Genomic DNA, 24,972 nt, shown 5'->3' on the forward strand with positions numbered 1-24,972 from the left:
TGGAGAAAGCAGGACAAGGTGGAGGAAGCTGAGGAAGACACCTAGCACCTGATTAGAGGAGCAGCTTTGTTCACAGCACGATGCACTGTTTCGTGGCTCAGGAAACCAGCGTAGATAGGTGGAAGGGATCATTCTATGGGCCAGGAATGACCAGCAGTGGTGAGAGAATTTCAAAATAGGGAAAGCAACAGTTTTTTTTGTTTTGTTTTTAGTTATGTGCTGAACTAACCCCGGAGCTGCAGTGACAGCATGCCAACATGTGCTTCATATCGTTGGAGAAGCAGTTGCCCTTGCCACCTGGAAGCTGGCTACCCCCTAATGCTACCTGGCTCTGTGATCTAGTGAACCATGCCCCAGGGGGCCTTTGGGTTCTGGCCCCAGCTCTGCCACTTAACGTGTTAATGTGGGTAGATCACTTGCACACTGGGGCCTTGATCTTGGTGGGGATCTCTGGTTGCTGCTATAATACTTAGTACAGCCTAGAGAATGATCCTTTACTTCCCTGGCCATGAGAAAATTAATAGGAGATGGGTCTGATCCTGCAAACCTTAGGATGGATAGAATCGGGCCCTATGTTTATTTCTTAGTATTTTATTTATTTCCTATTTTATGCTGGTTTATAATATTTTAAGGACTCAGCCTCAATGTCTTTGTGCACCCAAAACTCCCACTGCAGTCAGTGACAGTACTGAATGCAACAGTCATGCCCAATCAAACCTAAATGTTATGGTACATCAGTGAGGGATAGGAATTGCTAGGTACATGCTACCCCTACCTCGCAATGAACTTCATCTGGGCATACCCCTGTGCCTGAGCAGGATCAGGTCCCTAGATACTAGGGTAACTAGAACTAGGTAAATACTTTAGGGCAGGGGTAGGCAACCTTTCAGAAGTGATGTGCCGAGTCTTCATTTATTCACTTTAATTGAAGGTTTCACCTGCCGGTAATACACTTTAACGTTTTTTTAGAAGGTCTCTCTCTCTAAGTCTATATTATATAACTAAAGGGAGTGCTGCTGCAAATGCTATTGGAGCAAGCCTAGTGCTTATGTTGTGAGCGAGCCTATTGAAGCCAAACACTGGGTGCTGTGCAGGATTGGGCACTCCCTGAGATAGGACCCAATTCTGCTCTCCGGGTAAACTGGGGGTGACACCATTGAAATCAGACCGTGCCCCCCCCGGGAATGTAGGAATGGGTGCGATGGGAAGGAAGATGACCAAGGTCTGGCCTAGCTAAACCCCCCTCAGATTTTCCAAGAAGGGAGAAGCTGTCACAGGCAAAGGGATTTTCTGCAGCTCCACTTTGTACTGCGCTGCAAGCGCTAAAGTTGCACAAGCCAGACCCAGCTGCCTCCGCCTCCTTCGCTCCCAGATGTTCCCTTGTGTGCAGCCATCTGTTGAGATCCCTCCCCGCGCTTCCCAAAATAATAACAGCCGGAAGGGGAAGGGTGGGGGGGGCAGCGCCTTCGGCCTGGGTGCAGCAACGCCGCCCGCGGCAGACGTTCCCTGGTGGCAAAACTTCGCCCGGCTGGTGCCGCTGGGAGCTGGACGCGCCTAGCGAAGCCGGGCACTTTAGAGACGCTCCCCGGAGCGGGAAGTGGGGCTGCCATTCAGCGGGGGCCGCCGGGCGGGAGGCGGCCGGTTCACGCTCGCACGCTGGAGGGGGGCGGAGGCGGAGGCGAGGATTCGCAGGCGGAGGAGGGGGTGCAGGGATCGGGGGGAGGGACAGCAGGCGGAGGAAGGGGTGTGTGCAGGGGAGACTCGGTGCAAGCGGAGTTCGCTCTCGCCGGCAGCCGGAGCCCCAGCTTCCAGCCTGCCGCCCGCCGCCTCTGCCCAGGTGCTGGTCCAGGGGCGCCGCTCCCTCCGGGGAAGGTGAGTGGTTCTCCGCGGCTCCCCGCAGCCAGGGCACTGCCCAGCTCCACTCCCGCTGCAGCGCCCGGAGGGGGGAACTCGCCCGCCCGCCCGCCTCGGGCTGGGATGAGTTGGGAACCGGGCAGCCTGGAGCGCGGTCCCCGGTCCGGCTGCTCTCGGGGTTCGGCCGCAGAGCAAGGCGGGCTGGCCAGGCAGCGGGCTCTCCCCAGCTCCCACCGGCCTGGGGGGGACACACAGCCGGCTCGCCCTCCATTTCCTGGGGAAACCGGAGTCACCGACCAAACCCTTTCCTGCTTCATCGTTCAAGGATCACCTTCAACTCCGGGCCGGGCAGCTGCCTGTCTGCTCCGCCGCCGGGCTGGGGTGGCGATCGGCACATAAGCACCGCTGCTGCTTTTCAGCCAGGGGCGAGAACTTTGTCTGGAGTGGGGTTGGTGGGTTTTTTAAAAAAAAAAATCTTTTGCAGAGAGTCGGCTGTGTCTATACACGGAAGATGTCGCGATAGAAAATAAGGTTTTGGGGGGGGGAGGGTAGAAGTGTTTGGTTTCCAAAGCCTGAAACCTGCCCTGCAGTGAGTTGCAGGAGATTTCAGTCCCAGGGAAATCTGCGTGCTTCCTGACTTCCGAACAAGATTTGCACGGCTTTGCGTCTGTCTCGTTTTCCCTAGCAGATGGTGTGGCATGCATGTGTCTCTGGTGATGATTTCCCTTCTCGCTTTTCATTGTATTCCCTTGTCTCCCCGCCCGGAATGGTGGCTGTCTGATGAGCAGTTGAAATTGCCACGGTTGCAAGTAATCTGATCAGCAGCTGGAATCAGTGCCCGCCTCCAATGCCCAGATTGAGGGCTTTGATTTCACACACTGCTCCCTGGTTCCCCGCTTCCAGCTCTCTCTCCCCACAGGCGCAGGATTCAGGGGAAGAGGGGGATAGGAAGGAGGCTGTCTTGTCTGGCTGCGCTCAATGGTGCTCCAAAGACACATTTTTAAAGGAACTTTTGGAGAGCAGCGATCTGATCAAGGAGACGGGGGAGGGGAGGAAAAAGCCGCTGCGAAGGCAGTGCTCGCCCAGGTTAAGAGGTTACTGTCTCGTTAACATCTGCCTGGATCAGCCCAGACATGCACACTGGTGGAAGGATTGAAGCCACACAGCGAAGGATAAAGTTGATCTCATGGTCTGGTCTCGAATCCGGTGCATGCAGCCTGCCTAGTCCCGGAATTTCCAGCCTCTCTAACTGGATTAAACTGGAGAGGGGAAGGGCGGGGGGAAGTGGCAGAGGATTTGTCTTCTCGGAAAAAAAGCAGACAGCCCACCCGAGGAGGAGAGGGGAGAGAATAGATAAGGCACACACGCCTTGTAAACTTTTAACCAGTCATGAGAATCACGCAACTTTTATTAGTGATGCCCTAATCAGTAGCTCATGCCATGGTAAATTTATTAATGTGCTAGACCGCAGCACACGTCAGTTGATTGTGAACAAAACACTCTTTATCCTACTGGCTTGGTTGAAAAATCATGAATTGAGAATTTGATTGCACTTGCTGTGCAAAACTAAAGAGGATGGGAAGATGCTAAATACCTAAGATTGTTCCTGGCATGGGAGGGGTTCAGGGTACCCCTCCCCCCCAATAATCGATGATTCATGTTGCTCTTAGCTTGGGGGCAAAATCCTAATGTAATTGAATGGCAGCAAATGGAGCTGAGAACCACTGTTGCAAGAAGAAATGAGCCATGTAACTTCTCCAGTGGTTAAGACAAGTACAGTCAGACTAACTCCTGGTTTGTCAGTATGGGCTGGGGAGCTTGAGTTCTTGAGATGAAAGATTTGCCCAGACATCAGCTATAATAAATCAGATCATGCTACCCTGTATACAGCATTCACTCAAGTTACATTAGGATGCTCCTCTTTCTGGACACTGCTCTCTGCGCTGTACAAAGCCATTGGTGCTGAGCACTGTGATTACAGTCAAATCACACTGTAGGAGTTATTGCCATAGAACCAGTGCTAGTATTTCAAGATGCTACAGATCTCACGGTGAGGGTGAGCATTGAAAATACCTGGGCAGAAGATATGAACAAACTGCCCCATAACTGTGAAAACTTCTAAAGATGCTGCTCTGACTCTGTCAGCAATGCCTTCTTGTCCCACAAGATGCTAATATGATTGGAGAGGGCATGACAGTTAAAACCTCTTTCCAAGAGTTTGCAGTGTAAGCCTGTCCTCCTGCACCCCACTAGCCGAGGGTGTGGAGGGGACCCTAGCTCTGTAAGAGTTGGTTTAGCTTTACTCTTCAACATCACTGTCGTTTATTTGTATTACACTATCACCTGGAGCTCTGATCTCTGCTAAGGATTCTATGCTACTAAGTCCTGTAAAGCTACACAGGGAGAAACAATCCCTGCCCTGAAGAGCTCACAGTCTAAACAGATGGGGCAGACAAAGGAAGCATTATTATCCCCATTTTTACAGATGTGGGTGTGGGGAACCAAGGTACAGATTAAGTGTCTTGCCCAAAGTCATACAGGGAGTCGGTGGTAGAACCTGGTATTGAACCCAGGTCAGCCGGAGTCCAAGCCTTAACCTCAAGCCACCCTGAGAATTCCCAAATCTTGTTTTATAGTGTCTTGAATGTGGCAGCATGATCTGTGTGTGTGCGTTCCTTTGAGGGGTTTGATAAGTGGTGAGGAGCAGGAAGAGTGTGTGTGAGCGAGAGAGAGGCATCAATGGTTATATTAAATACCAGTTGTGTTGTCAAGACTGTACAATACAATTCTATATGCATGGCATCCTTGCAAACTGTACTCCATACGCCTTGCAGAATTACCTAGGGCAGCAGGCAGTAGTGGTGTCAAGTATGCAAAACTGGTGTGAATGCCTGGGATGGTGAATGAATTACGTGTTCCACTATACGAGACTGGAGAGAGATGAACAGATGCTGATGAAGAAGAAGATAAATGTAGAGTGTGCCCAAGATGGTGGTGGTGGTGACTTGAGAAATCCTGATAAGACGTTGGTGTGACAGGGAAATCCAGGAAGGGCTCCAGACTGCAGGAGCTGCAGAGGAGAAAGCTCTTGCATCAACACAGTGTAGGAGGAGGGGATGCAGAGAAAAAGCCAGTGCTGAATGATTGGGAAGAGAGATGAGAGAAAGGAGGCCTGTGAATGAGGCAGTCCAGGAAGGGGCTTTAAAATGAAGAGAGTAATTTTGAACCAGTGCCTGCAATGTGGATGTGAAGTGCATCTCCACTCAGCATGAAAAGCTAGGCGTGAGATTTGAGTTTTCAGGAGGTTTAGAGTTTTTACTCTATCCCTAACTGTTCCCTTTCCTCTTTCAGGCTCTTCTCCCTCCTCCTTGCTAGTCAGCTGGTTGGGGGTGGGGGGAGGAAGAGCATGGGGGTGTGGGGATGGGTCTCTTGCTTTATAAGACAATAATTCCTTTTATACCAGCCCCACTGACTGCGTGAGTTTCTGAAGGCTGGGGACGAGTCTGGGATCAGAGAGGAACAGGGGTGTTCTGTGTGGTGCTTCCCAGAGCTAGCGTTTTGGCAGGCAATCAAAAGAAACTTCCAAACGTTGAGATTTGGGGGGAGAAGATAAACCTTGGCCAAACCCCCACATTTTTATTTTAAACCTTGGCACCAAGATTAACGAATTAAACAGAGTCAAAAAACAAAGGCAGCTGAATGCCATGCGGGCATTAGCCTGGGGCTGATTCTCTTTCTTGAATGGGAGCTGCCTCCTCTTACTACTTCTTTCTGGTCTAAAGGTTTTTCCATCTGCAGCATGAACGCGAAAGAGGCAGGAAAAGCAAAACCGGGAATCCTTTGCGAACTCGAAACTGAACGACATTTATTATTATGGAACTTGCTCCCAGTGCCACTCAAGCCAGGCTGAAATCTGACTGTTGGTGCAGTGGTTAATTGATGAAACCTAGCCGACCGTTGGGCCGGGATTGTGGCTGTATGTAATACTTGGTGGTGGTGCTTGTGGGTTCTTGTTCGTTCCCCTTTTTGTATCCTCTCTCTCTGTTGACATCTAACTGACTCTTCTCCTTTCCCTCTCTCTTAGTTGCTACCCTTCAGACAGAGCAGCCTCCTGGTTTTTAGGCTGGGAGGGAAGTGCATAGCTAACAGAGAAACAGTGCTCTTCAAAGCATGCTACCATGGGTTTGCTACTGTGTTGTTATTAGACGGGGCCTATCTAGGAACTTCATGGCTGTCATTATTCAGCACGGCGTAGCCCTCCCAGACTTAGCAACAGAGAATATGGGACGCCTGCTGAAAGAAGCAGAGCCACCTGCCACTTGAGCTCCAGGAGAATCTCATGAGTTGTTAGCAGAATAGGGCCTATGACACACAGACGAATGATTCCGATTCGTTCCTGTTGCAGAAATGCTGGCTAGTTCAGTACAGTGGTCAGCTCTTTTGGGCGAGGACCTGCAGGCCTCGATCCTCTGGGTCCGTGCTTCTCAACTGTTGGGTCACCACCCGAAGCGGTCGTTGTGTCAGGCCTCTGCACTCCACTGACCGTTGTCTGTGGCCATTGTTAAGCAGGGCTCCAGCTAAAATGATTGCTAACCCGCTCTGGCCCTCGCAGGTATTGTGAAATGTGGCTCTGCTACCAGGTGGCCAGCCAGTGTGGTCTGAGCCCAACTGGGTCAGAAACTGATCTTGCTGGAACCAGCTTAATGCAGAGTTTCCATTTAAAGACCATTTCTTATCCTCTGTACTGCAGCAGGGCCTGAAGGCTCCGGTTGGGACCCTGTTGGGTTAGCCGCTGCTCAGGTACATTCAAAGACGAGGTCCCCGATCCAAAGAGCTGACAGTCAAGACAAGAGGCACGAAGTGAGTGTGACAAACTATATGGGGTGGGGGGGGGGACGGGGGCCGTGGTAACCACGGGAGCTTGCTCATTGTTCCCAGCATGCACAAAGCCATAGCAGTTGAGATGGGAAAATTCCTCATGGGCCATAGTCTATGGCTAGCCCCCGGCAGTGCAGGATTTGCTCCCTACGGTGTATATATCGCTTGAGAGTCCCAGGCAGTGAGGCTTTCACCACTTCCTTTAGGGGAGCGCTTCTGTGCGGCATCTAGACCGGTGGGAGAACTGCCGCCAGCCCTTGTCGTGACTGCTGTACTGGGGCCAGGGCCATGGGAGAGCACTAGTGCAGACCAGCCTTGCCATTCATACCACCGTGAGCCGCTCTCAGCAGAGTTAGCCGCTTCGTAGTCTAATGTGCCAGCAGCTAGGCTAAGCGAGGGCTCCCATCACCGCTAGGCCCCAGTGCTGGAGCGGTGCGGGGAGCATCTCCGAAAACCCTGCGTTCTCGTAGGCGTCGCCATAAGGAAACAGCTCTCCCTTGGTCATGGAAGCATACCCTTAATGCAAGCTCCTGGGCCCCGACTCAGGGAAGCATCCCTGTTTAAGAATGTGCTTGGATCCCACTTAAGTCAGTGGGACTTAAGCGTGTGCTTAACTCTTAAATGTGTGCTTATGTGCTGGTCTGAACTGGGGCCCAATACAAGGAATGGGGCAAACAGTGCCCTGTTGCACTCAATGGTTTAATGGGGCCAGAATGTGGGGAGCGCTCTTCTGGCACTGTATTTGCAAGGCCACGCTGGCAGGAGTGGGGTGATGCCAGTAGGAGAAGGGCATTGGTACTTCAGAAAATCAGGACTCCCACTCCGGTTACACTAGTGTCAATCATTCACTCCCATGCGTGTCTGAGAGCACAGGTCGGCTCCCTGTGTTTGCCGTGGGGATAATGCTGCTTGCTTCCTTTGCAAAGTGCTTTGGGATCTGTGGATGGAAAAGGCTGTATAAGACTCCTATCCACAATGACCCATGTGTGAGGTTTAACACACTTAAAACTGACCTGGTTCTCTTATTTATTTTTATTTAACTAAATTTTCTTGCCTGGCTTGTATCAGGTTTTTAGCTTTGAAAGCATCTTAGGGGATGTCTACATGGTCCTGCTTTGAGCAGGGGGTTGGACTAGATGACCTCCTGGGGTCCCTTCCAACCCTGAGATTCTATGATTCTATGAGACACAGCCTGCCCGGCCGCTTGCCTCCCAGCCTGGGTTGACAGACTTAGGCTTGTGCTTTAAAACAGCTGTTCAGACAGCACTTTGTAGTTGCGTCTCAGCCTGTGAAGCGGGTTGAGTTTCAGAGTCTGAGCTCCAGTGACTTGCTGCCACTGGCTGTGTAGACATAACCTTTGGTACTTACATGGCCCAAATTGCCGTAGTATCTGAGAACCTCAAACTCCTGGGTTTGTCTTTAAACCGATTTATTCTTCTAACACCCCAGTGAGGTAGGGCGGTGTTGTTATTCCTGTTGTACAGCTGGGGAACGGAGGCACAAAGAGACTAAGTGACTTGCCCAAGGTCACGCCGGAAGTCTGTGGTGGAGTGGGGACTTGAACCTAGGTCTCCCAAGTGCCCTGACGTCTGGGCCATCCTTCCTCTTACTGTTTCAGGTTGGCTGGAATAGACAAGATACACATTGTGAGCAAAAAGCCAGTAACCCGCCGATAAAGCCTTGGTCATTACTGGGGGGAGGGAAGCAAAGCCAGCCAAACTTTCCAGAATAAACATTTTATAAAACCTGCTCAGTGCAGCTCATGGGGCGTAGGCAGCTTGCTCCAGACAAGCCAGCTGCATGGCCTCATTGGTATTCCACCAGGCACCAGCCACGCCGTAAACCTGGCATTTTGTTAGCGTTCGTTACTCAGGATAGTCATGTTGTGAGGATTTTCGGGAGCCTTTCATTTACAGCTGTGCTGTTAGCAACAATGATATCTGGGAGTGTATGTATGCTCTCCTCCTATGGAAGATCTGCAGCTGCACTTTGAGTGCCCCATGCGGCTAAGAGATTATTCGCCAACAACAGCAAAAACCTACTCTGGTTGTGGCAGTCCTGAAGGACACCAGAAATTTCAGCGCAGGAGAGTAGGGTTGCAATCTCTTTGTTGTGTCGCACTAAAGATGTGAGGAGCAGGCAGCTTCTGGTGTGGGGAAGAGGGTAGCAGTGCGCAGAGGTAGCACTGTATCTCCCTCCCCCAAGTTCTCGTTGGATCAGTGCCCCAGCATGATGCTGGAGGGCAGGGGCAGGGGAGGGTGCCCTTTGAATGAGACATAATGCTGTGGCCCTCTAAGATCTCATGTCACTTTCTGCAAGATCAGAGGTGTTATCCACGGTGGAATTCATTTGCAGGATTCCCGGGTTAATTTCTTTCTGCCTCCCTCAGTTCTTCACGCAGTTTCAGCTGGATACAGCATTCTTCTCTTCCTCTCCTAAAATCTACGCAGCGTTATGGTGCGCTGTTAAACTCTGGCCATGCTGCATTCCAGATGTGTCTGCATTTGGGCGGGAGGCTATGCAAGAAGGGGTCTCCTGGTGTTACACTTCAACAGTCAGTTCACCCCTTTTTGGGGGGGGAGGGCGCACACGTGAAAAGGCAGATATAAGCCATTGTTCATTATTAGCAGCCAACAGTCTGGATGCTATTGACTGCATCTAATTTACGCACATGTTGTGCCGTTACGCTTCAGGAGGCAGCAACTTTCAATGTTATAGTCCAGTGGGTCACTTCTTAAGGGAGGGAATATTTCACGTGTCCCTGACCCCACCATTGCTGCTTGGTTTGCAACACGTTCTGGTGGCCATTCACATGAGATCCACTGCTATAGAAGATGCCTCCCTCTGTAGTCAGAGGGTGGGGCGGGGAGGGAGCTAATCCTGATTTGCACCTCAGGGGGCTGTGTCTGTACTATGACTTTTGGTGCATCATCAGCCCTGTTAATTTCTAGGTCTCTTAGGCGGTGGGAGCTTTCCTTAGAGTCGAGGGTTTCCAAGGGGGTGCTGAATGGTACCATCAAAGCCAGGACAGTATCTGTGAATTCTTAGACACTGAGGTGCTCCCTATCAGATTTATTCCTCCATTGGCTTTGCTTTCACGTTTTGAACCCCGGGCCCTGCCCTGTGGGCTGTGTGCGTGACCGAAGGTGTGGTGGAATCCAGTTGTGGCGATTTTCCTTTGCTACCTTATTGCATGAGGCGACACAGTCGAACGGCTCCCGGTAGAGGTCAACCCAGAGATTGATCCAGTATTATATGTCTGAGTCGTAGATTTCTGCAAAGGTGGATGGTGCAGTAGCAGCATTGGTTGGATTTCCCCCACCTCTTAATGCTCAGCACTTGCCTTGCAGCTCTGAGAGACAAGCAGCATATTATAAAACCAAGTGCATTCCACCCAGATTATATCATGTCTCTGGAAACCGGAGTGCTGCAGAGAGGTACAGTCATAATGAGTGAGTAGAATGGGACCGAGTGCATTTGGGTAGCCAGGTGCGGGAAGCCTCATGTAGGGTTTAAATAGAACCATATAAAGCTGTGGGAGAAGGAGCAAAAGAAAACAGGCTGTTTAAAAACTGAACAGACCTACTTATCTCTCTTTTCCATACCCTGCGGCTAAGGCACTTGACTGGGACTCAGGAGACTTGGATTTAATTCCAGCCTCTGCCACAGACTCACTATATGACGCAGGGCAGATTACTTACCTTGCCAGGTTTCAATAGCTGGAACCGGGATAATTTCCCAGCATAGACCAAGCACTCTGCTTGCGCTCTCTTTGTCTCATATCTTGAGAATGTTTTGTTACATAGGAGCAACCAGACTAGCTCAGAGCAGCGAACCATTTAGTCCTGTCACCAATAGGAGCCAAGAACGGCTGCTGCAGAGGAAGGTGTAAGAAGCCCTGCAGTAGTCTTCTTGGCTAGCCTGTCCGTAGCGTTCCCTCTGAACCCTGAATAACTAGAGACGGGCTTAAGTCCTGAAGCAGGATGGCTTATAGCCCTTCCAAAACTCTTATGTATTTTAACATTTACTGTTGGGGATATCCCTCTTGCCCGGGCAATCCCACAGTCCCTTTTGAAATCCTGCTGGCTCCGGGCCTCAGGGATAGCATGTGGCAATGAAAGGCAGTTGGTGATTAACTGGCCCCCATCCCCTCCCCGCCACATGATGCAACGGAACAGTTTACTACTGGCCTTAAGTGCTCACGCTGCTGTGATCAAGAGCGTTTCCTTGACAAGCTTTCTCACAATGAGAAAGCCATAAAGCTGAATGACTTTTGTCTCTCTAAGGCGGACATGATGATAAAAGGGGCATGGACACCCTCTCCCTCCCCGGTTCTGCTTACATTTTCTGATTCCCTGCAACTCTAATTCCCTGCTCTCCACACCGACTTGCATCAGAACAACTGGGTGGTAATTTGCACCTTTTATTTTTGGGCAGATCTGTGTGCAGGCCCTCTCCCTTCCGAAGAAGTGGCCTATATTGATTTTTAGTCCATCTGGGGTTGGTTGGTTTGTTTGTTTTTCTTTTACTGGGTTTAAGTATCCCCAACTGAGCTCAGCCTCCATTGTGCTAGGCAGTATTGCATACATATAGTAAGAAGCAGAACCTTCCCTGAAGCACTTACAGTGGAAATAGACAAGATGGACGAAGGGCGAAAGAAAGGAACAGACAGGTGAGGTAAATGACCTCAGCCAGGAGCAGAGCTGAGAATAAAACCCAGGTTTCCCAAGTGCCAGTGGCGTGCCCTGTCCACTAGACCATGCTGCCTTAGGGTTTGTCATCACAGCAGCGTTAACTCAAGGGTTTACTCTACTGTTGCCCACAACTCCAGTCCTGCCCATGCACAAAGTCTTCACTCAAGAGTGGTGGTGCTTTAAATTCCATGTGGCTGGCCCAATGGGGGTGGGGGCTATAAGCTACAGCTCGAATTAGCACAATTTGCCAGCTGCTAACAGGAGCGAGGCCACAGGGTAGTTCCGCTTGAGGGCCACTAGTCCTCCGATGCCTTCACACAATTCCCACCCCACCCTCGTGTGCCATGAAAGAACAGACCACTTCGCCCACAGGTCGCTGGGAAAGTATCCACAGAGCAGCTCAGATAATAGCAGCACAAAGAACCGGGGTGGGAGGTCGTCCCAGAAGTTGTAGCGCCACACAGAAGCGAGTGCAGTGCCAGGGTGGGCACAGCATCTCGAGCGCTGCTTCACAGTGGGGCTGCTCTCACCCAAGAGAGGAGTAACAGGAGTGAACTCTGCAGTGATGGCCTCTCCGTCTCCCCGGAGGCATGAAGTGAGGAAGGGAGGAGGCTGTGCTGCTCGCCTTGCTGATCAGGATCAGTGGGTGAAGACATGAACACTAAATCCATTGAGAACAGCAGCCAAATCCTAACCTGTCCTCGGTGAACTGCAATTGCACCCACCTGTTCTTGGCAAGCCCTATAATGTATCTCCTCAATTGTGCACCAGGGCTCCCAGAGTGCCTGGAGACCTCTCATGCCACTTGGCTTTCCCTCCCGTTAACAGCTGAGGGAGGATGACTTTGAATGCCTCATTTCCTGTTGCTAAATGCCTGTTCTGAGCACTCCACCTAAGGCCAGGGACCAAGATTATACTTTTCAAAGTTGTCTGAACGGCTGCAGGCGACTTTGGTCCTCAGTAAAACGATCTAACGTGAGGGCTTCACTGTGTGGGCAGGGGGCTGGCTTTGTGGCATGCCAGACAGATGTCATGATTTCTTTCCTACTGTGCCTGTGTTCTTTCCGGAACTTGTCATCTGCTGCCTGTCTAGTCAAACGTTGCAGGCCTTGGAGTCCGTGGACTTTTGGCCACTGACTACGGTCTGGGTGCAGGGTTTGGCCCTGTGAGAAATGTAATTCTCAGCATAGTAGACACCAAATCCATCCTGTTTCAGTTCCAATTATGAATTGGTTGGAACGTCTGTGCCAGTACGTGTCCACGCAGGTTTTCCTCTTGTTAGATCCAAACTGCACCTCGACTTCCTTATAAAAACTCCCGGGGGAGGAAAATTGCACAACTTGAATAAACTCCCACTTGTTTAAATGTTTGCCTCGTAAATTATTAAAGGCGTCTGAAGGCAGACCAGGGTTGAGAACAATTAAAATAAGATCCCTGTTAAAATAAACTTTTTGGGGGGAGGGCGGGGAAAGCAGTTTGAATTTCTTTTTTTCTTAAAAGGAGGATGTTTCTTCAGAGCACAGGAAGCCAAATATGCCTGCAAAAGCAAATAACCGTCAGGCTGCTGCAGAGAATGGGAAGAAGGCGCAGGCCTCTGACTTAATTAACTCCACATGTCCACTCTACATGCACGCTTTTTAGCTTGAAATGGTGATATTTTTACCTCCCTCCTTGCCTGGCTTTGCTCTTGCTATTAAATAAATAAAAAATAAATTAATTAATGGAGATATCTTATCTCCTAGAACTGGAAGGGACCTTGAAAGGTCATCAAGTTCAGCCCCCTGCCTTCACTAGCAGGACCAAGTACTGATTTTTGCCCCAGATCCCTAAGTGGCCCCCTCAAGGATTGAACTCACAACCCTGGGTTTAGCAGGCCAATGCTCAAACCACTGAGCTATCCCCTGGATTGTCATTTGGCCCTCCACCTATCTATTAATTAGCTATCCTGGGAGCAGTGTGTTGGTTAACAGCTGTTTGGCACTGATATAACTCTGCATCTGTAACTGACAAAAGGGACTAATTCTGATCGCTCAGAAAAACAAGGACCAAGTGTGTCAACCTTGCCTTCCCCTCCCATTCTAAATTCCCTGCCTCCTTAGGTAAAGCTTTGTTGAGTGTTATTATCTAGCATAGACGTCTGTCTGTGTGTATAGAATCATGGAGCTATAGAATAGGAAGGGACCTCAAGTGGTCATTTAGTGTGACCTCCTGCACTGAGGCAGGGTGAAGTATGCTTAGAGTGTAGCTGTGAGCTAAGGGGTGAAAACATTCCTAGTATGTAAGTGGTGGTGTGCTTATGATGGGGACAGCTATGGAGATGGAAGTCTTGAAATATGTGCAGTGGCCATACAAGGTTCTCCTCCCCCACTGTTCTACCAGTGTGCCTGTTTGGAGGAACTGCCTCTTGGGCATGGCCCATTCCTGAGACGGCTAATGGATGGTCTGTGGGAATTGGATTGAGACCTCCAAACTCATCTTCTGGTGAGCGTCAAAGCCTATACTTGGGACTTTGCCATTGGCAGCCAGCAACCTGTGTAAGTGCATCTGTACAGACTTACAGTGTAGACAAGAAAAGCTGGGATTTGCACTAGTTTCACGCACCAGTTAACTTGACCAGCACACATGGTGGCTCTCCTGGTCTACACTTGCGGGTTGCACAGTTGCAGCGATACTGGTTGCTGGCTACATATGGCTAAATTGGGGTTAAATTCTGAGCTAAATTCAGCCTGACAGTCCCCAGAAGCTCCATATTATGTTGTCATATTCATAATTCCCCTGACATCCTCCTTTCCAAGCTTCTGTTTGTTAGAACTTCAAGTGTAACAGCCAGTGGCAATGATTCACACTGGTCCTGCACGGAGGCAGGTAACTGGCCAAAAGGGTTGCATTGCACATAGAGTCTCAACTGGTGTAAATCAGCATCAATCCATCTTCGGAACCTTTCAGTGGCCTCCACTGTCCCAGTATCTGAGCACCTCCCAATCTCTAATGCACTTATCTTCTCTACGGTGGAAATGCTACTGTTCCCATTATACAGATGGGGAACAGAGGCCCAGACAGACTAAGTAAGTAGCCCAAGATCACACAGGGAGTCTGTGGCCATGGAGACTCCAAGTCCTGAGCTCCAACTCCTAGATCATCCATCCTTTCTCATGGACGTCAATAGGGCTATGCCACTTAAACCAGCTGAAGAGCTGGCCTGGGACATCTTTTTCTTAAATACTCCCCCCCTCTCTCTAGAATAGCAAAATAACTGCATGTAAGGAGGGTAAGGAAGTGATTTGTGTGTGTGTGTGTAATATATATATTACACACACACACACACAAATCACTTCCTTATGCCAACTTGCATCAGATGTAGGTTCCTATTTTATATATATGTAGGTTCCTATTTTAAGTTGATTATCCTTGGATGCCCCAGCAATGTGGCTTCCATGTGCCGTTGGGTTAATGACTTGTTAACAACTCCCTCCATGGTGGTGATGTTGGCGGCTGAAAGCAAAGTGGGTGTTTTTTTACATCCATGATTAGATCTCATTAAAGCAGAACATAATTCATAGAAGAATATTTCAGCCTCAGCGTTCAATTCTCATTCACCATGTGAGCAGGGAGACTAAGTGGAGGGGGTTTTAGGAACGATTTCAGTTCCTATTCATGTCTCTGAGTGGTAGAGGGGCACCACATGGGTTCCAAGTGCTAGTCCTCTCTCCCACCCAATCACTCTGTTATGGTGCTAGAGGAAGCCAGGCAGTGCTAGACAGAAGAGAATTTCACACATCCCCCTGCTTTGTAATTTGGGATGTATCCGCTATCTAAGCTGCATTGCACTTTACGCAGATAAACACATCTCACAGATGAGGGGACTGATGCAAATACTCTGGATAGAAGGCTCTTAAAACCAGCACAGATTGCTAGCGTTAAGGGACTGATTCTTCTCTTACTGTCAGTGGTGTAAATCTGGAGGAACCCCTTTGAGTTCAATGGGATTACATTGTTTTTCCAATCATGCTGCGCTAATGGTGAATCAGGTTGAAAGGGTGTCGCCCTTTTATTTTATTTTTTGAATGGTCTGTAGCTTCCTCCATACCCAGAGCCATGTAACAGAGACACATTTATAAATACGGACCCTGATTGTCTATTCTGAACGCTGCAGGCAGTCCCCATGAGCCTGCTTCTCATTTATGCCAAGGCCCCTCTACAGCACATTGGCGGGATAAAAGGGCCTTACACCGTGTATAAATGGCCCTTGCTTTTTAAGGCTCCTATGCACTGCCAGAGTTCTGCAAAGGGTCCATTGACTTCAGTAAGGCTCTGCATGGATGCAATTACACGGTCGGGACCACATTTTAAATCATTGTATCCTCTTCCTGCTCCTTACCTCTAAGTATCTGTGACTTGAAAACATCAGTGACCTTTTAACTATCTTCCCAACAAGGTAACCACTTTCTGTTCCTTCCCTGGTAAGGAATGCTCCTCCCTAGATCCAGCTACCATTCTATATTGAGCCACCTGGGTCTATTATTTTAGGGACGGGCTATCATAGTTGTCATGAAATAGTAAAAAAAAAAGCTTGATTGACCTTTAACTTGAACTGATACAAGAATAAATACCGCGCCTCTCCTGAGTTGTATCGTCTCACATTCTAGAGAGGAAGCCCTTTTCAGGAGACAGATGCAAAGTTTCTTTTATCTTCAAAGATTCGTTTTGGTTTTGTTTTGTTTTTTTTCCTTTAAGGGCTTAACAGTCTCTGCTTTTAAGCTAGTTTCAGCCAGTTCCTTTTTTGCTGTCTGTTCACACTTGTGTGTGAAACTTGGAGCGCTGGCTTTGGCAATCTCTTTGAGCCCAAATGATGCTTCAAGAGGAAGTGTTTCTTAATGGCCCCTATTGGAAAGCAATAGCTGTGGCGATATTCATGCAGCTGTATAGCCTGACTAAAGGCAGGTAGGTGTATTAATCAGGATGGGAAACCCAGGAGTCCGTTAAAACTTGGCAAGCGATGGGAGCATTTTTAGAAAATAAAAAGAGCTTTACAAAGCTGTTATTGTCAGAAAAGTGACTCAATTAAAATCCCCTCACAGGGGTTCTTGATTTATCTGATGGGGCTCCCATCTCCGCGTTAACTCAGTGCCTTAGAAATAACTAGCAATCTCTTTTCTTCCCAGCCTGTGGGATTTATTCCCACTGACATCTGTGTGCAGCTTGCTTAGTTGTCCAGTAGAATTTTGTTTTTTCAACTTGCCTCCTCTGCAAATCCAGCCTGGTGTCTGATCGTTCGGCTCTGCTCTTTCTGCTGGTTATAAAGGCTTTGCGGTTAGTTGATTTTTGGATGTTGCACGGGCCAGAATAAAATCCTGGTCCGCCTTTCTGTGGAAGTATCGTGCTAAAAAAAAAAAAAAACCCTCCTCCCAAACCCAGGTTCCTGCCAGGAAAGTAAGTGGCTATGTCTGAATTACAGGGGCAGACATCCTGAGTAAGTCCTTTTTTGTCAGTGTTTAAAAAGCTCATAATCCTGCGGTTTAACCAGAGAATTGAGAAATCCTAAATCTGCCAGTCACTTAAGCCCCAGATCAGCAAAGTGCTTAAGCACGTGCTTTGCTAATGGAGAATTGAACCTCTCTGTGTCTTTTTTCCAGTCTGCAGAATGGCGTGATCCTTACAGCACTGTGGGTAGAGCTTTCAAAAATCCCACTCTATATCTATGTATTTTTTTTTTCCTGCTTTTCAGTGTACTTTAACACTGCCCTCGTGGAGAGAGCTGGAAAATCCATCCAGATGAAATTTCCAGGTTGGTGGTAGTCACTGCTACTAGAGGTAGTGTCGATGTGTCCGGCCAGCCTGCTTTTCACATAGCAGGGACCACACAGGCCTGAGAGGTCCGTGTTTCTCATGTGGCTGTGCTTAGATGCATGCCAAGTGGTAGTGCTGTCCAAGAAGGCGTAGCCCCGAATCCAGGGGATAGTGGTGCCAACATGTCTACCTGCCAGCTTGGAAGGTAATGAGAGAAGCCTTGATTACAGGTTAAGACTGTGCGTTAGTAGAAAATAGTCATTTTGTTTGCCTCCCCCCCCCCCCCCAAAGTTTGGGTTTGCAACAACGCTCTATTCAGTGCTTCCGCCCCACCCCTTTCTGCCCTCAACTAACTTTTTAATTTTTTTATCTATCACAGGGGGTGGGGTGGCTGATTGGTTTTTACATTTTTCACAGGAAATCCCACTGCAAGTACAGGCCCCAATCCTGCCATGTGATCCAGGCGTGCTCATGTAGGATCCTATTGAAGTCAGTGGGGCAGAGAAGTGTGACTGAGTAGGAACAGAGCCTATGGTCTGTCTCGGCTGGGCCCATTCACGCATCTGTCTGCTGCTCTGCCTTCTGAGGTTTTTTAAATAAAAGAAGCCTTCCAGACAATGGCTGTTTGGATTACAATAGACCAGAATCCAGCTGTGTTCTGCACTATGCAAATATATAGTAAGGGAGAGTCACTACCCCGAAGAGCTTGCAGTATGAATAGATGAGATAGACAAAGGGTGGGAGGAGAAACTGAAGCACAGAGGGGAAAGTGACTTGCCCAAGGTCACCCAGCAGGTCAGTGGCAGAGCCAGGAATAGAAGCCAGATCTCCTGAGTTCAGTTCAGTGCCCTAAATAGTTGGCCATGCTGCCTTCCAACGAGGCTCAACAAGACTAACTTGGAGAATCACCGGGGTGATCGCTTCTAGATTTCATTGTTTTTCTTCTAGAAACGGAGGCCAAGACATCCAGCAGCTCCCATTGAAGTCGGACTTGATCCAGATTAGGCAGGTGTCAAGGTGGCCAGAAATTGTCCCAGGGGGGTCTGTTTACGTTGAGGAAAATTTCACACCAAAGGCAAGAGTAGAGCAATACCCTTGGGGCAAACTGAAGGCTGCCGAGCTTTGCCCAGTGACTTTCCTGCTGCACTAGAAAGCTGCTGCAGGCATAAGGGCAAGTAGGATTTGGCCCTGTGTGAATATATCCGTAATTTAGCAGAACGGCTTGCAGGCAGGAGGCCAAAGGCATTTTGACGTGTGTTTAATACACGCTGTTCACATTCCCCCTCAAAAATGCACTATGGGTTTCTCCGGCCTAGAATAAAAACCGAATGTACCTGGATATTTTAATTTATAACTGCCTAAGAATGAAAAGGTTTTTTCTTGGGTCGGATGACAGACAACCTGTTAGCTTCAATAGGAGGCAGAACAAATAAGACTTAAGCAAACTCGCTTGTTGCCACTCTAAATGTTTCATGCTGTTCTCTAATGGAATCCTTGCCTTGGTGTAACAGTCTACTTAGAGAGAGAGTAAAGTACATCCTGTTTGCAAGGCAATTAAGAGACCCAATGAGAGAGAGAGAGAGTAGATCCCGAGTAGCACTGACATAAGTTATTGCTCCCTTGGCTAGTAAGAAACTGTCGTTGTAGTGTAAATAGCTCATTCAGCTGTGCCGTGTACATGGACACATCGGCACCTGGTTAGCTCCAGCGTCCTACCGAGGGGTAAAAGAATTCGTGAATCATGGATATTGGCGCCGAAACACCTATTCGGTCATCTTGTCTATTCCCTTCCCTCAGTTGCTTCTGAAGTTGGGCAGGAAGGGAATTTCCACACACACACACACTGTAGAAGATATTGATCTTCTGGTTATTGAAGTCTAGCACTGGGTCTGATCCTCCACTCATTTAAAGCACTGTAACTCCAGTGATTTCAGTAGAGCTGCTCCTGATTCTTGCTAGTGTGAGAGGAGACTTGGATTCATGGGGTGAAATCCTGGCCCCGCTGAAGTTAATGGAAGGTTTATCACTGCCTTCCATGGGGCTAAGATTTCATCATGTGTCTTAAAAGTCGTATTGGGCATGTTGACCTGGGGTCTGTCTGATCCAGCTCCCACTGAAGTTAATGGGGCTCTTTTTCTCCCCAGGAGTTGGGTCAGGCATTAGCAGAAGAGACCACTTGGTAGGCTCTTTCCCATTGAAGAATCAAGCAGGAATAGCTTTTGGGTTGGGTGTGTGGGAGAGAGGACTCGAATACACCAAATGGATATAACTGGTGGGTACGCCTCTGTTGATACAACTTTTCTAATTTTGCCAGAGACCTTAAAGAAGGTAGAACGTAAAGTTCATTCATTTTACCCCAAAATAGTGGTCTCACCTCTCAGCAAACGTTAAATAGCACAATGCTGTAACAAGGGCTCATCTTCCTAGGATGCCATGATTTCTACAGAAGTGGGCTACACCCCATTTCTCTATCATAGAATCAGAAATGCTTAATCACTTAGATTGTAAGCTCTATAGGGCAGGGACTGTCTTCTTGTTCTGTTTGAACAGTGTCTATCACGGAGAGGGGTGGGGGTCCACGGCCATGATTGGGGGCTCCTATGTGCTACTGCCAGGCAGATAATAGTAAATGTCTGGCCAGATCATATTTTTGAGGTATCTTCCTTTCTTCTCTGAATGCATTTTGCAAATTGGCAAGTAATTCACAATGGGTCTCCCAGTCTCTGATGTGAATTAGCAAAGAGCCATTGACAAGGGAGAAGAACTGACCTGAGAGAAGATGAAAGTAGGTGTGAACTTCTAGGAAATGGCTGGCAAAAGTTTCCTAGGCTGCAGAGGAGGCACAGAGGAAGGATCAAAGGTCAAGTGGCAAAGATGACACCACAAGGGTGTTGCTTTTTATTAGAGAGCGAAGGAAGAGGTGACAATGGCATGCACTGGAGACAGTAAAGGCTGAAACCATGAGTAGTTGAGATAAAGGCAAAGTCTTGAAAAATAGTATCTGACATTTTAAGTTGGAGGGGGAGGGTATAAAGGAATGAGGAACAGAATAGCTACAATGTAGCTAAATCATTGTTTGGGGGACACGTTGCCATTGCAGATCTCCTGAAAGCCTTCTTGGAAAGGCGTAAAGAGAGAGTGGACCTGGGACTTGTGATTCCAGGCAATGACGTGGGGAAACAATAGGAATAATCAGCCCTTCTATCTGCTGGAACGTGACTGCCGCAGACCTGTGGGATGCCAGCCTGCTCAGTTTTATAATCCCCAGAGGTGTGTAGCTAAAGCTTTTAATCAGCTCTTTCTGGAAACCGCATCGCTGTAGCTACTACCGTTCTGTGGCGAAGCCGTTAACAGATACAGTAATGGAAAGTCCTGGCAAGTCCTGTGAAACAGGGACGAGCCTCCTGGCTCCCTTTGTCCTTCAGCTGTGAAGATGGCAAGCGTGGTGTGAGGGAGAAGCAGGGGAAGAGCTGCAGAGGGCTTCACTGCTAGGTCCCTGGTTAGAATCCTAATCCAGACCAACAGCTGTTGCACGTAGTTACCTGATGGCTGTCCAGTGGCCTATGTGAAATGAGTAGCTTGTCCCTGTAGGGATTTTGAAGTGGGTATCTACCCATCACACGGGGTGTCCTTGTTGGCAGTCAGGTCAAGAAGAGTGACCCATCCTCTGGTTTCTAGAAGGGGCCCTTCAAAACCTTATTTGAGGCCCAATTGTGACGGCTGTTTGGGGGGGACTAATGGGTGAGAACTCAGACTTGTGCCAGTCTGGCTCTTGGCCAAGAGGACTTTGTTTTCCCAGGCTGTTGGATTGATGCAGATTTGTTTCCCAAGCTGGAAAATTCAGTGGTTGGTGGCGAAGCTGCCAGCTGCCGAAGCACAAAGAGCTGTAACTGAGGGCTGTGTAGCTAAATACCTGATCTCTAATGCAGTCAGATACTTTCACTATTGAGTAGCGTCAGGTATCCTGGGATTGTTCCGTGCATCAACAAGCACACCTGTCCTGGTCTTCGGAGGGATACTGGTGATCATTTCAACTGGTTATGCAGTTCAAATTGTTAAACCTTCTTCGGCAAGGTTTTAAGTTTGTTAGTTTGTCGGGTGCTTCAGATGCTCTTTAATTCTCTCCTCCTCTTGTCTTTCAGGTTCAGCAATGCCTCTATCAGCCTGGTTCTGCCTGCTGCTTCTCTGTCTTTGTATTGGTACTACCAGGACCTGCTCCCCAGGATGCCACTGTGAAGTGGAGAGTTTTGGTCTCTTTGACAGCTTTAGCCTGACCAAGGTGGATTGCAGTGGAATAGGGTCACACATTGTTCCTGTCCCTATCCCGCTGGATACTTCCTATTTGGATCTGTCCTCAAACAAACTGGAAACCATCAACGAGTCAGTGCTGACCGGCCCTGGTTATACCACCTTGGTGAGCCTTGACCTGAGCTATAATAAAATTGCTAAGATCTCTTCCACGACCTTCTCTAGGCTCAGGTATCTGGAATCCTTGGATCTGAGTCATAACTCTTTGGCAGTCCTTCCAGATGAATGCTTCCCCAGTTCACCCCTGGGGGACATAGATTTGAGCAACAACAACCTCCTGGATATAACGTTAGATGTCTTTGCTTCCAAAGGTCAAGGGAAACCCATTAACGTGGATCTGTCCAACAACATGATAAGTGCAGTCACAAGACACAATGACAAAAACATCCCCAACATCCAGAGCTTAAATCTGTCTGGAAACAGACTGAAGACTGTGCCCAACCTCCAAGGGATTCCCCTGCGATACTTAAATCTCGATGGGAACCCTCTGGCCAAGATTGAGAAAGGAGCTTTCGTGGGACTGAAGGATTTAATTCATTTATCTCTCAGCAGCTTACGTGGCTTTAGAGAGATCTCTCCTTACAGCTTCAAAGAACTACCCAACCTCCAGGTACTCGATTTATCCAGCAACCCCAACCTTAAGTTGTTGAGTGCCGAAATAGTCTTTGGTCTAAGCTCCTTGCAAGAGCTCAACCTGTCCAGTACAAGTGTTTCCTTCTTGCCAAAGACTGTGCTGAAATACTTACCTACCATCAAAAGCATTACCTTGGGGAAGAATGTACAGTGTCTTAAGGTGATCAAGGAAGGACAGTATCACCAACAAATTGGGCTGACCAAAAAAGAGGTCCTCAGTTGTCATGACAGCCATGGGTCCGTAGCAGCAGCACCCTATGTCTCGTGATGGAAGTTGAGGGGAAAGGGCTGAGGGAGATTGTACAGCTATCTGGACTGAAATGACCTGCCGCGTGCCTTTCGTTAATAATTTATACGTTTGTATATGCCAATACTTGACGGTGTGTGTCTTTACATTCCGTATGGCTGCCCACCGTTTTCTGCCTCTTGAGTCCTGCAAGCATTTGCAAGTGATAGGTGCGACATGGCTGCCCCAAACGGTGTTCGCTGTGAATGGGGAGCAAGGGGGGTCGCTGTTTTGAATTTCTGAGGAAGGACAGAATATCGGGGGAGAAAATGCATTCAGCCCAGGCTTATTTGCAGGAGCCAAGCTAGCCCGGTCTACGGCATGCACCAAAATGTGTTCACTCCGCAGTCGTTTGCTTACCAATCCATGCTTTATCTATTTTGTTTTTCCCAAGAAGTGCCTTCCAGATGTTGCCTTCGTTAGCAGTGCCCTGCTCATTGTTATACACTTTCAGTCTGAAGAAACCGTACTGAGCAAACCTGAGTACAGGGTGTTTCTAATGCTTGGCTGCTGTTTGCATAAAAGTGCAATGAACACTTGGTACCTGGGGACCATTTGCCCCCACCTCACCCCGATCCTTTCCGCACAGGATTGCATTAGATCCTCCACTGGAAATCCCCGGGGGCCTTCTGATGCAGATGTGTTGAACCTTAGTGGTCTGTCAAAGACCGAAGGTTCAAACTCAGCGCTGTGCCATTCGAAGGACTGAAGGCTGTTCCCGTGGACTCAGCCCCCCCGGGTGCCGTGCAGGCAGCTGAACAGAGCCCACTTGCAATAAGGGCAGGTTGTCTGGGAGTCCGACTCTAGCAGGGTAAATTAGATTGAGCTGTGCAAGGGAAAGCGCGTGTCAACTAAATTAAAAACTCCCTCCCTTTCTTGGGCATTTAAAGAATGCTCAATGAGGCTCCTTATCTTGATAACCTCATCAAACCAAGACGGAAGCCCATGGGACTGAGAAGAAGCTGTCTCCTCTCTGACTTCCCCGGCCCAATAAGAACATGTGTGACGCAGCTGTGCTGTTTAATGCAATTTCATGCCAGAAAATGTGTTCAGAAGGTGGGGGGAGGGGAGGAGGGAGACCGCTCCAGCCCCAAAGCCTGGGGCTACTGACCCCCGCTGTTTAATAGAATAAGGTAGTAGCACGCTTGCCTATCTGGGAAAGGATCCTTTTCAGGGCCTGCTGCTCTGTGACATTCTTTCCACTCTCGTGCTTGGCTTCTTGGCAGCTAACCGAAGTCTTGGGAGCACAGAGCAGTTTGAGTCGGCTTTGCCCAATTGCCGGCATGCTGAATTTGGCAGAGGGAGAACAAAGCAGGAGCAAAGGGAGTGGGAGTGGCAGATGCCTCAGGCAACGAGGGGGGAACAACACACGAGAACTGGCGGTAAGGGAGCGAGATGCACAGCTCGAACAAATGGGGGGGAAGGAAGATGCTACAAGAGAACCAAGTGCCCACTCTGTGAATTCAATGGGGAATTTTGAGCCACGTCCCCAGAGAAACTCAGCCTGGATGGAGTTGTTTGCTTACCCGAGGCCTGAATCTGGCCCACTCTTCCTTGGTATGGGGAGGGCAGAGGGAGACAGCATGGGCAAAGTCTGCTCTTAGCTGCAGCAGTCGAAGAGCTTGTCTACACACACAGTTGCCCCAGTTTCACTAAAGGAATTATTTTTTTTTAAACCAATTTAGTTGAGCCCATGCAAAAAGCTGTGTGGATGCTCTTATTTTTGTTTACAGCAGGGTTTTTTTAGCTTAGTTTAAGTCCATCAGGAACAGGTTTAAACTAAATAGCAATAAGCCACTCTTAAACCAGAATCGGTGTGTCCACATAGGAGTTTGCACCGGATTAACTAAACCAGTGCAAATAGGTGTGCAGATGACCCCTGAGTTTATTGAAGTCTGACTTGAATCAGTGCAACAGTTATTAGAATCTGGCCCATTCTGTAGCCAGGCACCGAAGGTGGCTGTAGACAAGAAGGAAAATGTGAAAGGCAGGGAGTACACTAGCAGATTCTGCAGGGGATCTCGGGTAAATGCACTGTCCTCAAGAAGTGGGCATGGGAAGAAGACTGTTAGAAGTAGGTGAAGATACATCTGGTCACATATGTAATTGTTGAGTAGATTCCAACCTATGTTAGAGGAGGAGGGGTGAAAATCTAGTATCCTTCATGGTGGAACAGCTTGCATTCTGAATCCAAGACACTGCAGTATCCATGAAATCCAGAAAGAGCTATATCTTCTCAGCTACATCCTCGAGAGTATTTTACTAATTGAAGTTACACTGCCCCACACCAGCTATCTCTGGTGATGGTAGAAAACTTTTGAGCAAATCAAAGCCAGTCACTGTCTTGGAAGGGCCAGATTCCCAGCTGGTGCAATACACTGACCTACAGCAGCTAGGATCTGGCCTTGGATTTCCAAGTAGCTTCTCCAGTGGCTTGATCCTGTATCTTATCATTGAAATTAAATACACCTCTACCCCGATATAGCGCTGTCCTCGGGAGCCAAAAAATCGTACTGCGTTGTAGGTGAAACC

General features: G+C 48.7%; 1 protein-coding gene across 3 annotated transcripts; it reads left to right on the forward strand.

The window, feature by feature from the left end:
* Positions 1-1,814: 1,814 nt before the first annotated feature.
* On the forward strand, positions 1,815-24,972 carry TSKU (tsukushi, small leucine rich proteoglycan). Of its 3 annotated transcripts, none has more exons than XM_024204146.2 (2): positions 1,815-1,872; positions 21,356-24,972. In XM_024204146.2, exon 2 carries the CDS (start codon positions 21,364-21,366, stop codon positions 22,420-22,422), a length of 1,059 nt encoding a protein of 352 aa, XP_024059914.1. In that variant the 5' UTR covers positions 1,815-1,872; positions 21,356-21,363; the 3' UTR covers positions 22,423-24,972. The 3 variants fall into 3 exon arrangements, with proteins under 3 accessions (XP_024059914.1, XP_029767426.1, XP_029767425.1); XM_029911566.1 differs by lacking the exon at positions 1,815-1,872 and adding an exon at positions 6,631-6,714; XM_029911565.1 differs by lacking the exon at positions 1,815-1,872 and adding an exon at positions 19,237-19,485.

The sequence above is a fragment of the Terrapene carolina genome, unplaced genomic scaffold (genome assembly GCF_002925995.2).
Source record: "Terrapene carolina triunguis isolate 2854851 unplaced genomic scaffold, T_m_triunguis-2.0 Scaffold97, whole genome shotgun sequence".
NCBI classification, from domain to species: Eukaryota; Metazoa; Chordata; order Testudines; family Emydidae; genus Terrapene; species Terrapene triunguis.